The 15,000-nt window shown below is 41.2% G+C and overlaps 1 protein-coding gene across 1 annotated transcript in view; it reads right to left on the bottom strand.

Moving 5' to 3' along the window:
- LOC138961764 (inhibitor of apoptosis protein-like) overlaps positions 1 to 11,626 on the bottom strand; it is a 24,557-nt gene extending 12,931 nt beyond the window's left edge. Inside the window, exons 1-2 of the mRNA XM_070333433.1 lie at positions 11,397 to 11,626; positions 1 to 2,398 (exon numbers count right to left, since the gene is read on the bottom strand). The exon at positions 1 to 2,398 is cut by the window's left edge and continues 356 nt beyond it. Of these exons, the coding sequence (XP_070189534.1) occupies positions 1 to 1,214 (1,214 nt within the window). The 5' untranslated portion in view covers positions 1,215 to 2,398; positions 11,397 to 11,626. The remainder of the gene's footprint in view (positions 2,399 to 11,396) is intronic.
- Positions 11,627 to 15,000: the final 3,374 nt, after the last annotated feature.

Here is a 15,000-nt window from a genome sequence, read left to right as displayed (position 1 = left end):
TCAGTGTGAATGACAGTCTGTACTGATGCTTGGAGGCCAACGGGGCTTTGTGCTACGTTGGAACCATCTTTTGACGGACAACTCAGAGAATGTGTTGCACGTGCTTGGTACGTGCCTAGTGCGTCAGTAGTGACCGCATCTAAACTACTTCTTTCAGGGTTTCCAGTGCTGCTTCTTGTTTGTCTTTCTATCGCATCGTGGTTAGCATTAGAGGAACTCTCACGAAAACTATCACCATGCGTACTATGGGCATCCATTACTTCTCCGTCTGCTTCAGTGATTTCAGTGTTGCTGCTTTGTGCTTCTTCCCTCGTTTCGTGGCTCGATGAGGAGGTTCCGGCAGGAAAGTCACTCCGAAACGGCACATTTCTGGTGTCTCTGAAATTTGCTTGAAGACAGTTTTCGTTGAGTTGCAGATGAATCACGGCTATTGCGCTCTCAGCTTCACTCCATATTCGTTTGTTGACACCGCAGCTGAAACAAATGATGTCATCCAGTTCTTCGTCATAGTAAAATCCGCTCTCTGCCAACCGAATTGGAGATACCACCAGATCATCTAGTTTGGCAAATGTCGAAAGCCTGAAAAACTCGACACGAGCTTTTTCTTGGATGGACGCAGTCAGAAGATGCCCAGGATCACAAAAGAATGCAGCAGGCAAGGAAAGCACGGCGTCCGAGGTGTGAGAATTATGCACAGGTAACAGATCGTGCGGAAAATATTTGCTGTAAGACGTATGGCCTTTGACTGAGGCATTGTCAAGGGCTTGATTGAATTGCGTTTTGGTGTCCAACATCGCATTATCCTTCGAAAGTGTGCCGGAGCTTCTGTTCTCGTTTAGACAATACGATGCTGCTGTAAGGGGTTTCACTCCTTTGGGCACACACAAGCTTTCAGTTTCGTTTCTATACTCGCCATTAAAAAACGCAGGATTTTCCTGACATTTTGGAAACGAAGCTATGGTTTCTTCCTCGGGATACACATTATCGAGATTGTTCGGGGTCGATTTTGTCTGGAGTTTGTAGTCATCTGAAGAGTTTCGATTGTCATGCTCTACTGTGCGGTTACAACGTTGCAGCCAGTCTATGCTTTTCTCAACGGACACTCGAGTTTCTGTCGTATGATATCTGCTTAACGTTATTTCATCCATTGCGTTCTCTTTTTCTTCTGAGGCACAGACACTTGCGCGGTTTGTTGGACGTTCATTCGATGCCATTGTGCGATTCCAGAATGTGTCGTCACTAGACTAACCTAAGCATGGAAATTAAAACCACGTGAAATGATCACCTTTAGACAAAAAGGAGCTGACGTTTCTTTAAGCAAGGACTAAACCAAGAGACTTCCAATTGCCATGGTTTCTCCTTCGCATTTCCGTCAAGCAGCCTGCCTCGCGCTGGGACTTGCAGCGTTCAATACACAAATCAATACTTCAGAAGAAAGCTCCAGAAGAAAGCTCCAAAAATAGATCTGACGAATTCACGTTCTGCAATCATGAATATACGTCTTGCTTCTGTTGTTGTTGTTGTTGTTGTTGCTGTTGCTGTTGTTGTAGTTGTAGTTGTTGTTGTTGTTGGTTGTGGTGGTGGAGAAGGTTTGTTACTGGTGTTGTTGCTGTTGTTGTTGTTGTTGTTGTTGTTGATGATGTTTGTTGTCTTTCATATTTATTTCAATGTTTCGTTGTTTTGGATGGTACCTGTGTGACGGTGTATTTCTAACGGTAATGCAATCCAAGGAGGGCTTTCCCACACGCAGCAATCATAATCAGAAGATTCAGGACACCCAACTCTGTAGTGTCTTTTTCAAAGTCATGTTTGCACCTGAAAGTATCGGTTTCGTACCGCACTCCAAAAACAACCGTTGGCACAGTGATTCCAGTAGTTTGTTTTGGATGTGTCGTTCTACTTGAGGATGCTTGTTTGAAAGACACAAAAGTAAAAACGGATGTAGTAATCCTTGCATGGAATGGAATACGTCTGGGCTCTTCTAGACTGGATTCAAAAATAATTAAACAGTGTGGACAAGACGATGACACCTTTCTGTACAAATAATCTGTAGAAACTCCACGCTTTTCAGTAGATGGAGAAATACCCATTGTGTTTTTGAATCTACTTTGCTTTCAGCGATTTAAGCACAGTATCTACACCAAAGAGCAATTCGGCTGCGCACAGCTATTTATAGAACACGTAATGGTAAGCAGAAATATAACATATTGGCCATGGTTTGTCTGACTGTATTTGGCATCAGAAAGCAACACAATGATGATGACTGGCTTGGCATGGTTCTGCACGTGTGACGATTCAACGTTCTTGTTATGCTGGGTCAAAGGTGTCCTCTTCGAATCAGATACCGATTCCTTGGAGTCAAAGTGGAGCCCTACACATGCCGTAGGTTGTCTTTAATCTGAAATGAGAGTTGCAAAGAATACTTTACTGTTCAAAGGAAAGAGGAACGACAATAAAATGCAAAGAAACACCCAAGCTGACTGCCAAAATGCACGCCAGCTGACATATGAGTGAAAAGGTTAAGGTGGCCCACACTTGGTCTTCATGCTTCACGACTTTCACCACAAACTGCGAACCATTCGATAATCTTCGGTTGATAATCAACAATAAATATTAAGACTGGACCTAGAGTGTGATAGAGAGGGGCTTCAAAAATAAGGCAGGGTTACAAGGGCTTAGCAGGCAGGGGGTTTGGGGAGGGGGGAGGGAAGGCCCCCCAGGTATAATATGAAATGTAGCAGTTAAAAAGGTATTTTGTGTTTCTCCTTGAGAAAAAAAGGAGTAGAGGCTTCAGGAACCAACGAAACCCCCCTAGATCCAGCCCTGTATATATCACAAATACACACGCAAACCAAACTCATCAAATCTAAGAAAATGGAGTGGTTCAATGCACTGTTTTGTTTCAGAAAACCGTCATTTTTGCTTTTCGTAACACAACTAAAAGAGACACAAGAATGACGTCTGCTAGCCTGTGTTGATTGACGTACATATCGGTAATAAAAACAACACTTTACAATAACACAAACGTATCTGTCTGTACCGCCACAGCAGAATGACAACGAAAAGGTACGTTTGGTTAAATTCCAACCCCAAGTTACTGCCAAATAGAATTATTTGACGCAACGAAACCGCCGTGCTTTAACCTTCGCCTGACCGGGTTCACACAGAAGACATCGTGGGGCCGTGCGGACCCATGTTTCTCAAAGAAGGAAACATAATGCATACCCTTCCGTAGACCCATTCTTTCCAAAGAAGCAAAAACGTGCATCCCCTTCCGTAGACGCCGTTGTTATATTTCCGCGAGAAGTAATTAAATTAGATTATTAATTTAATTATCACCGTGCGGACTAAAATTTCTCAAAAAAGGAAAAACATGAATACCCGTCTGTAGACGTCGTGGGGCATTGTTATGTATTAATTTCGCTCCACGCGACTTGCTTATTAACTCCAAAATTAAACACATCGTAAAAAATTTGTGACTTCTCTCCTTTTTTTTTTTTTTTTCTTTCTTTCATTTACAATTTCATTTTTCTACTTAATATTTGAAACTCAAACATTACGAACACTGATCCACTACAAGTTGTTTTTCTAAAAATACTAACACACATTTTCCCAATCAATATTACGTGCTTTTAGTTATGCGCTATAGAAATCTCCTTAATAACTAAATAAATACATTTCCAAATTTCTCATCTTTTTACAACTTGTGTCTTGATACCCAAATATTATATCCTGCATTATAAACTTAACCCTTAATCAAGGACTACTACTAAAGGACGTGCACAGCGTGATTCCTGACTTCGCTAGCGAAGGCCAGTTTTCCTCAGGCTCCGCAGGCCCCTTGTTCTATTTTTAGCCGCAATTCGGCGTAGGAGTTTGGAAGAACTTTTTCAAATGTAATACAATGGTGTTTTTTTTTAACAAGTATACACTTTAGACACATCGAAGATTGTTGTAGATATCACACTGGGAGCATTTATGTATTAGATTCTTCCCTAGCGAACATTTTAAATTCAGTTGAGGTGGTGCAAAGTACGCACTATGTTGTTTGTCGCAAGGTTAGAACCGGACAAGAGTGCATTGGTCTACTATGCTGGCGGCGATTCTGAGTTGAAAATTCTTGTTTACCAAGTGTTTTGCTGTTTCTGTGCCTTCAAAATGTCTAATAAGTGTGGTGTGGTGAACTGTAAAGGAAATTACAACGAAAAGAATAAGTGCCGTGTGTTTAGACTGCCGAGAGACAGAAGTGGCTGGTTGTGCTCCCTCCACGCGAACATTTTGTTTTAGACCCAGCGAAGTTCTTCATCTGTGAAAAACATTGGAGACTCAATCCTCCTATGGTAACATTGCCTGGTGGTGCCACACGGCCTGCGATCCCTCCTTGTGTTTTTAATGTGCCGACATCGTGCCTACCCACGCCCAAACCTTCACCTCGTCCGGCGAAAGACGAAAACAAACAATTGAGGCACTTTCTTCAAAAGGATACCATCTCTTCACTGGCCTCATTCAATCCCGAGAAAGACTTGCAGAAACAGCACAAGAATGTGATAATTTCAAGATCAAGTGACAGGTTTGTTTGTGTTTTCATGTCAGAAAACTTTCATGAATCTCATATTTCCGTCATTGTTGACAACATAGCGACTCTGTGCTCTCCTTTGACCCTCAGTGCTTTCAAAAATGGTATCAGTGTGCCACTGGGCAAGATCCTGAATCCAAACAATGGTCTCAGCTCCTATTCCCAGTTCCATGAAGCTGTGCGCGTCTCAGTCAACTATGACATCCCCTTGGACCAGGTGCTGAAAAAGATGGTGACACTTCTACAAGGTCAGTCTTCACAATGTTCAGATAACAAAAAGGAGAAAAAGTTGGATTTCTTGACGTGTCAGTTGCAGCTCTTGACAGAAAAACAGTTTTCGATGAATGACTTTTGTTTTGCCATTGAGTCTTTCCCCCAGTGCAGTTACAAACAGTTGAGGGAGTATTTGGTACTGCCAAGTAAGCGCAAGCTACAATCGATTGTTGCATCTGTTGATCAAGATGAAGTACTGAGAAACACTTTTGAGAAAGTGCATAGCCATAAGCCTCAGCAACGGAATGTTTTTCTTTTGGTTGATGAAGTGAAGATTAGGCCGACTGTTGCGTTTTGTGGCGGGGTGCTGAGTGGCATGGCCAAAAACAATCCAGACTGCAGAGCAACTGCCATGCTGTATGTTATGATGAAGTCGTTGCACAAAGGACCCAGTGTGATGATTTCTGTGACACCTGTGCACAAGCTGACAGCAGCATTTCAGTTTGAGATTGTAAAGGAAGCGGCAGCTGCTGCTGAGAGGTCAGGCGGGTACGTGTGTGATAGGTTCCATCACGGACAATCACAAGGTGAACCAGCAGTATTGCAAGCGGACCGGTGACACTGCTAGTCTTGCCACATCCAAGCATCCGCGTGACGATGGGCGTGTCTGCTTTCTCCTGTTTGGCACTGTCCATCTACTGAAGTGTATTAAGAACAATTGGATCAGTGAGAAGTGCCAAAAGATTAGCTTTGACAACCGGTTGTCACGCAACTGTATGAAGCCGAGAAAGACAGCGTTCTCAAGATGACATCCCTCAATCAAGCTACTGTCAACCCTTCAAAACTTCAGCTACAGAATGTGAAACATGTACTGATAGTTTTCAAGGACAAAATTGTTGCTGCATTGAAACTGCAAGGCTGCCATGAGACTGCCACTTTCATCTAAACTGTCGTCAACTGGTGGAACACGGTCAATGTGTCTGGGAAAGGGCAGAACCGGCGCCTCAACGATCCCCATCGAGCTGTTCAAGAACCAGGGTCTACAAGTCTGGATACATTCCTGTGTTTTTTTTCCAGGGGGCTGACTCGGGGCATGGAGCAACACGCATCCATGACCCCAAGAAGACACTAGTGCAGGCCATGCAGGGTCTAGTGGCTGTCTGCAACTATTTGTTGACATCTGAAAATGTTGAATATGTCCTTATGCGGGAAATCTAAAGTGACCGACTTGAGGGGGAGTTCTCCGTGTACAGGCAGTTCACTGGCGCAAACTCCTTCATGACCACAGGGGATGTCTTCTATGCTTGCAAGAAACGCCTTGCCAGACATGCCGCCACGTACTTCTAGTCAATTGAACTGCAGCCCGAGCCAAAGGAGCACACCTGCCTGGGCCCTGTCATGGTATAAGATGCAGCCTCCATTGATAAATACACTGCAGAAGTGACACTGACTGTCAATGAGGAGAGCAGTGCTGTCTATGTGGCCGGGTGGCTGGAGAGCAAGTGTGGGGGTGACCTGGCGTTCAGTGATGAAGAACCACTTGTGACCAGTGAAGTCAAAGACTTTGTTGAGACTGTCTCCATAGGCTACCTGACCATTCCCCATGTGTCGACGTTTGAACTTGTGCGACATGGACTGTGTTTTGTCAAGAAGGCGCGTCACCGTGCTTGCTGCCGCAAAAGACTGGGCAGTATTCTTCTAACAGTCGCCAATTTCAATGGCATTGACATTAACTGTTCGAAAGTCTACACGCACTTGTCGAATGTGCTGCTGCATGTGATCCAGAATCTGGAGAAAGACCATCAGAAAAATGTCGTGCTTCTCCAGACATAGGTGAAAAGGCCCCGGTTGGCGGATTGAATGCTGCAGTCAGGTATATCTTTTAGTTTGATTCTTTTTTTGTTGTTGTAGTTTACTTCTTCTTTTTCGTCTTCTTCTTGTTCCTGGGCTTGAGTTCCCAGGGTCATCCCTTTTCAGGGATGCGAATTTTGCGTGTATGACCGTTTGTTATCCACATGGGCAGCCATACTCCGACTTTGAGTGATTAAGAGATTTTTTATGAATACAGATAGATTACAGGGCTTGAAGACCGGAAACAATGCAGATAAAAAGCAAGACAAGAGACGGAAGATGAGAAACAAGGAGAAAGGATAGACAGTGGGAACATTGTTGCCCTGTGTTGCCAGCCAGGGGGTAGCCTATAGACAGTGGGAACATTGTTGCCCTGTGTTGCCAGCCAGGGGGTAGCCTATTTCAATCCGCGGGCTACCCTCGCGGTAGTTGTTGTTTACAAAAATGTCCAACCAAAATCTCTGAAAATATGTAATTAACTCAACTTGTTCAACTTTTGTAGAGCAAATGTGATTCAGAACTTTAAAAAACTTGTTTACTAATTTATTAATCATGTCGAATGATCACAGCTCTACTATTACTAGTCTTGTACAGTTGGGTGCAATGCTGTCAGTCCGAGTAATTGTGGTATTTCAAAGCATAAACATGCCTAGATTTTTAAAAAATATATCTATATCTAGGCTTCAGGCAATTTGTGTTGCACCTAAGGACTCAATTTTAATTATTGTGTTAGGTAGAAAGTGGTAGTTGGCAAACGAAGCGATGGCCTCTGCTAGCGAAGTCAGGAATCAAGCTGTGCACGTCCTTTAGTAGTAGTCCTTGCCCTTAATCCATTCTTTTCCTCTATCCAAATGTCTATCTTCGTTCAAAACAACTTGACCGGTATACACTCAACAACAAAAAAGTTCAACAAAATCAACTTCCGTACAACATATACAACATCTGTTATTCTCTCTGACTTGCATTTTACAAAAAAAATATTTGTTGGATAAATGTTATGTAACATTTTCCATTGCAATTCTCTTAACCTCACTTCTTTAGAAACATAGGCAAGGGTCCAAATTTCCTTATCTACTTGTACACCAAACTTCCTCAACCAAAAGTTATATGGACAAGGTTTTGTCTACAGCAGTCTCCTTTATTTGGTGTTTAACGTCGTTTTCAACCGTTCAAGGTTTTATCTCGACGGGGAAAGGGGGGATGGGATAGAGCCACTTGTTAATTGTTTCTTGTTCACAAAAGCACTAATCAAAATATTGCTCCAGGGGCTTGCAACGTAGTACAATATATGACCTTACTGGGAGAATGCAAGTTTCCCGTACAAAGGACTTAACATTTCTTATATACTGCTTGACTAAGATCTTTTCAAACATTGACCATATTCTATACAAGAAACACTTAACAAGGGCAAAAGGAGAAACAGAATCCGTTAGTCGCCTCTTACGACATGCTGGGGAGCATCGGGTAAATTCTTCCCCCTAACCCGCGGGGGGTTTCTACAGCAGTAGTTACACTTTTCTTTTGTATCATGTTTCTTATTTGGCTTATTTTGATCATATACTGGCTACCATCAAACAACTGCTTTTCCATCTGGACAATAATATGTGTATTTTCAATCCAATTAATCCATAATTTGGGTAGTGCATTTATCAATGCCCAATAATCCAATACAATATTTGCATTGTTCTTTCCAATTTGTATATATACCTCTGCTGCAGACTGTAATCTATTTTCTTCCACTATAAACAAATCACTTACTCTTTCAATCCCAGCATTTTTCTAATAGGAAGAAAACCACATTTTCCCTTTATACCGAATCAAATCATTACTCCACAAAATCTGTTTATAAAAATTGTGTACATCAATATTGTCATGTTCCATCCTAGGCATGTAATTTAAACGTGTCCGCACTACCCTCTGCCAAAATGGGCTTCCAATTATTGTCAAATTCACATGTCCCAGAAACCATAGTGGTATAAAAGTCCAACTTTCTCCCTTCTTTTCATACAAACGTCCAACCCATTGTAAATAAAAAGACTCTTGCATAATGTGCACATTTAACATTTTCAACCCACCTTCACTTATTTCTTTCTCCATTACTTTTCTTTTCACTTTTTCAAATGCCTTTTTATTCGAACACTTTCTCTGTCAAATAAACTTATAAAGCAATCTATTCGCTTCTGTCAAAACCCGATCTGGTAATCCGTCTGCATCAAAAATACCAACTGTGAAATAGAATAACATGTTGTTATTACAATTTTACCGTGAATACTTAAATCTCTTCGACTCCATATTTTAATCAACTTTTTAATCTTCTGAGCTCTTAATACCCAATTATTTTCAACATTTGTTGCTCTATCATTTTTGACAAAATAAATACCCGAAATCTTGATCTTATCTGTGCACTCAAAGGGCAACTTTTGCTGATCACAATACTGTCCAATATTCATTATGTTGGTTTTGATTAACATTCAGGGTCAGTCCTGAAAACTGTGCAAACGGTATTATTATATCTTTAACTTTAAAAACATCACCACTGTTCTGTAAAAATAATGTTGTGTCATCTGCTAACTGTTTAATTTTCAAGGCACCCTCATCGTCCACCTTTGAGGGTAATTTAACACCCGTTATGTCACTTTTCCTAATTTTAATGGTATAAGTATTTCCACCACCAATATGAAGGCCAGGGGTGAAACTGGACAACCTTGTCTTATACCACACTTCAAAGGGAATGGTTCTAAAATCCACCCTCCGTGATTAATACTACTGAAAGTATCTGTCATTAAAAGCTTAGCCCATTTTTGAAAATCTTCACCAAACCATATCGAAATGCTTCAATCATAAATTCCTTATAAATGGAGTCAAACACTTTACGATAGTCAAGGGCCAATATAAACCCAGACTTATTCGTTGGATTTAAATACCCTATTACGTCATCTATTGTACGAATCACGGTTCCAATATTCCTGCCTTTTATATAACCAACTTGATCTTCATTTACTAACTTACAAATAACCGAACTCAATCTCTGATTCAAAACTTTTGCCAACATCTTATAATCTGTATTAAGTAGGGTAATTGGACGCCAATTTTTAAGGTCTTCCCTGGGTACTTCTGTACTTTTTTGCAATAACTTAATTATTCCTTGCTTTTGCGTAAAAGACAACTTATTGTTATTAAAGGCTTCATTAAACGAGCCTGTTATCATGCTCTGTAATCTACTCCAGAACATTTTAATAAACTCTGTAGTGAGTCCGTCACTTCCCGGTGATGAACCATTTTTCATCATTGTTAATGCTGCTGCCACCTCTGCTTCCGTCAACATCCCTTCACACACACTACTATCTTCGTCCGACAAATTAACCAAATCTTCTTCATCAACAAATTCGTTTGCTTCTGCCCTTATACGTGACTTCTCTCCCTTTCTTTATTTGGTGTTTAACGTCGTTTTCAACCACGAAGGTTATATCGCGACGAACTTCTCTCCCTAGTTTGTATGTAAGTTCCTTCAGTTTGAAGAAACATGGGTCCGCACGGCCCCACGATGCCTTCCGTGTGTAGTCTAAATTTGACCTTTGTTTGTTTAATTACTTCTCGCTAAAATTTAATGATCTTTTAGGGCATACGAGCTTTTTCGGTGCCTGAGGCATTCTTTAAAGCTCATTAAAAAATTCGAATTAGTTTAAGAGATATTTGCAATTAAACACTCTTCTGGGTCCACACGAACCTACAACCACCAGCGAAGGTTAATCTGCGCCCACCAGCTGAAACGTGTGATCTGCCTCGTAATATACTAAGAAGTAGAGAAAACGTTTGCTTACACTCACCAGAAGTGGATTCAGTATCTTTTCTGTGAGAGACAGACAGACCAACAGACAGACCGACCGACCGACAGACAGACAGACACACAGACAACCAGACACACTGACACACGCACGCGCACACACACGCGTACACACACACGCACGCACACACACACACACACACACACACACACACACACACACACACACACACACACACACACACACTCTATATATATGTTTATATCTCTGGAAGAATATTAAATTTGCACACAAGTCACAAGGCGGACTTACTGTACAAGATTGGAATTGGTGCAGTTCTTTTCTGTATAAAGTATCGTAGTTTTGGGAATTTGAAATCAACACGCACACTTCAAACGTAAAAGTATTGTCACAGTCAGCAAGCAGACACTGTTCAAATTGTTATGATATTTATGTTATTTACGAAACGAGACCCATGCAAATTAGACAAAAATGCTCATCTTTGTGATCGTTAATGCTGCGATTGCCCGAGGGTGCCTGTTTCAGAAATTAGTGCATATGTTTACTAAGAAAAGCTATGGCAACATTGTAACATACAAGTGCATGAAGGGTTACATAAAATAAGGAAACTAGTGCTCATCTTATACTTATTTTGGACCTTGCGATCCGGTTGCTACGACCATTTATTTTCCTGTTTTTTTAAATATATTTTTTTATATTTCTGCTTTCTTATATTTTCTCTCTTTTTATAGTTGGGAGCATCCTTTTTCATAGATTTAAAAAAATCAAATTCTGAACTCTTGTAATCAACAACTCAATTAATACAAGGAATTCTTAATTACTACAACTAACCTTTATCAAAACTAATATAAAGTTAACATAAATAATTCGTAATTAAAATACAATAAATAACAAAGTAAATCTGATAACATTTCAACGTTTCCTTAAAATAACCAAACCAGGTTTCTTACCTCAGGCTCATATGCTTGCGCTGTACAGATTTCTGAGTAAATGCACCCTCATCCGACCGTCTGCAGCTGCTGTCTACGCTGAAAGAACAAGCAGAGAGTTTTTGAGTTAGTCACTCGAAACTGAACAACAAAAAACTTCAAAACAACAGAGTTGGAGAATCACTTGCTGTATACTTTCTGACACAACCGTCGTACGAAGGAGAAGAAGAAGAAGACTTGCTGTGACTTGAGCGGAGTATGCGATCTGTAGCACTCGTCGGGTGATGCAAATGTAACAAGAAATGAGTCATCGCTTGTTACATCTTGACTTTCGACATTCGACACAAACTGACTCGACTCATACTCATTCAACGTATGTTACTATTAATAGATTTAATTACGTCTGTGTTATGCTTCGTGATATTAGGAATTTAATAGTCACTCGAAACTGAAAGAAGAAAAAAAAAGAAGAGCTCAGCTGTAAAAACACTTGCCGTGACCTCAGTCCTAATCTACATCATGACTAGACTCTGTGTTTCTGTGTGTATGAGTAGAAGCCTTGTAGAATACATTACGACCGATGACTCATTTTTGACGAATGAACATTTTATTTGAAAAAATGTGGTTACCGTAAAGTACCGAGTATAAGCCCATAACATTGTAAACGCCTATCCCCCACCTTGGAGCAAAATCCGTGCAAAAGGTGAAGTACCGAGTAAACGCCCACTCCCCACTTTTACGTGGCTAAAAAAAAAAAAAAAAAAAAATCGAGAACAGGGAGAGAAAAAAGGAATGCCGAAGAATGTCGTGTCAGAGTTTCTTCCCCTTGCTTTTGGCGCTTCTTTCCAAGAAAATGCCGAAGCGAAAATGTTAGTAAAATTCAAGAGTTTGGTGTGGACAGAAAACAAATTAGGATGTGGCGAGCTAACAGAGATGTCCTTCTGCAGCATGAAACTGGCAGAGAAAAGCGAAAGTTGAAACTGCACCCTTGTCGGACTGTGAAGTCGGCGGAGTTGGAGGTGATACTTTTTGAGTTTCTACAAGAAGAAAGAAACGAAGGGCGAGTTGTTAGAAAAAAGACTTGCAGAGGAAAGCGCGACAGTTAGGGGCGGGTCTGAAACTTCAAGACTTTGATGCGTCAAACATCATGTGGCTACAAAGGTGGAAAAAACGGCACCATGTATCCATCCGCCTCTGTACGTCCAGTAACCAGAAGGTGCCGGTGTAACACGAAATTTTTACTCCACGAAAAATGTACTCCGGAGTAAAAATTTCGTACGAAATTCTTACTCCGAGTAAATTTTTCGTACGAGAAAAGAACTCCCCAAGGCACGAAAAAATTACTCCCTCCACGAAATGTTTACTCCCCATTTTTTTACTTTAAGTAAAAAATCTCGTACGCGAAAATGGGATGCGGGCGAAGGGATAATGCCAAAATTGGCATCTCGCGCAAACGAATGTCGCGCTAGCCTCCCTCCACCCCTTCCACCACCAAGACTAACAGGGGACAAGGGAGTCAAAATTACGTACACCTGGCATGGGAAGTTAAATTGCTCGTGTTAGGGTGAAGTAATTTATTCGTTTTTTATTCGTCAGGGGAGTAACATTTGTGTACGAAATGTTAACTCGGAACTCACCTGTCGTGGGGAGTAATTTTCTTGTGTAATGGGGGAGTGCTTTTTTCGTAAAGGGAGTAACATTTTTGTACGAAATTTTTACTCCGGAGTAAACATCTCGTGGGAGTAATTTTCTCGTGTTACACCGGCAGATTTTGAGGATTTCAGGTTTTTCAAGTTGTTTTTAAATAAAAGCCGTTTTTGTCGAATAGACATGCTTTCAATGTGTTCATTTACGAGTGATGGTGTGTAAGCCTTACGTATGTCTGTCTGCGAGTTTAACAATTTTATAATACACAAAATATCTTCATACTGTTTCACATTTGCTTTAGTTTGAACAAACATAACACTTTAGGCCAAAAAAAAAAAAATTGTCTGTTTAGGGTAACATGACCAAAAAAAGTAGGGTCGGTAGGTAGGTAGGTTTTTTTTTTTTTTTTTTTTTTTGTGAATGCTATGTTGGCTGAACATTCACTTCTTATATTTGATGAATACATGTTTCAAAACTAACGTATAAATAAAACAGAGAGAAAGGGAGAGAAAGAAACGCCAAATGTCTCTTTTTAGCATTTTTACCTCTTTTTTTGTTGTTTTTGTTTTGAAATCAAAAAAAAGTTTTTGGGTCGGCGCCAAATCGATAGGGTCGGTCGGGTTACCCTAAACAGACAATTTTTTTTATTTTTTTTGCCTTACATACCAGATGGTATCATTATATGAATCATGTCTCCATTGCAATGAAGAATATGTTTGTGCATAGTGTCAAGTTCCGAGTATCAGCCCACCCCCCACTTTTGTCCGAAATTCGTGCAGAGGGGGGGGGGGCTTATACTCGGTACTTTACGGTAATAACATAAATCAGACAAAAGCTATTTCGACTCTTTTTATGGCATATGCGTCACATTTTCAAACTTTTAACACGTATATCTTTTGCTTACCCGATAACAGGAGCATGCGTGCCAAAACCATAACAATGACAATAACACCTTAGATTAAAACTGTCCACGAAATTGAATACATCGGAAATACCCTATGACAGAGAATTCTACGAGTCATCGTTATGACTGTAGATGCAGAAAGGTATCTTAATGCAAGGTTATTGTTATGTTGATAGCCTGTCTTCTAATGACTGTTCACTCAGTCAACAGGGCTAACAATTTGAAGTGTTTTTTTAAACTCATTTAAATGTCTGACAATGGAACGGCCCAACCTATGCATTATGAAGCGACACAAGGAAGTGTTTACGCTGACCCAGAAACTTCACAATTCGTGAAAGGGGTAAAAATAATGCTGCCGAAACGTTATGCATGCATGACGTGGTAACGATATGCTGGAGGGGGGTGAGGGTGGGTGTTGGGTGTTGAGGGCGCAGTAAACATGCAGGCTTAGAGCCAAATGCAAAGGCCGAGTACATTGCCAGCATGCGTGTCTGTTTATTTTGGTTCACTTGTGCGTGCGTGCGTGTGTGTGTGTGTGTGTGTGTGTGTGTGTGTGTGTGTGTGTGTGTGCGTGTGTGTGCCACGGTGTGTGTGTGTGTGTCTGTCAGTGTGTGTGCGTGTGAGTGTGTGTGTCAGTGTGTGTGTGTGTTTGTGCGTATGTGTGTTTGTGGATAAGACAGAGTGCCTGTGTGTATAGAATGCGTGCATGCGTGTGAGCGCGCGTGCGTGCGTGTGTGTGTGTGTGTGTGTGTGTGTGTGTGCGTGCGTGCGTGCGTGTGTGTGTGTGTACATGTGGGTGTGTACATGTGCGTGTGTGTATGTGTGTGTGTGCGTGTGTGTGTGTGTGTGTGTGTTCAAGTTCGTGCGTGCGTGTGTGTGTGTGTGTGTGTCTCCTCCCAAACACCAGCCCCCCCCCCCCCCCCACACACACACCCGCTCCACCACTCCCGCGCGTTTTTGAAAAAGCGCATGTAGGCGGTTACTGAATAATTATACCGAACAATCACACACACACACACACACATATTGCACGAATGACTTGGCTCGTTTCCTAGAATTATTCCCCTTTGATTT

This window comes from Littorina saxatilis, linkage group LG3 (assembly GCF_037325665.1).
Source record: "Littorina saxatilis isolate snail1 linkage group LG3, US_GU_Lsax_2.0, whole genome shotgun sequence".
Classification (NCBI taxonomy): domain Eukaryota; kingdom Metazoa; phylum Mollusca; class Gastropoda; order Littorinimorpha; family Littorinidae; genus Littorina; species Littorina saxatilis.
Note: the sequence above shows the minus strand (reverse complement) of the source record. Positions and strands in the feature narration are given on the sequence as shown.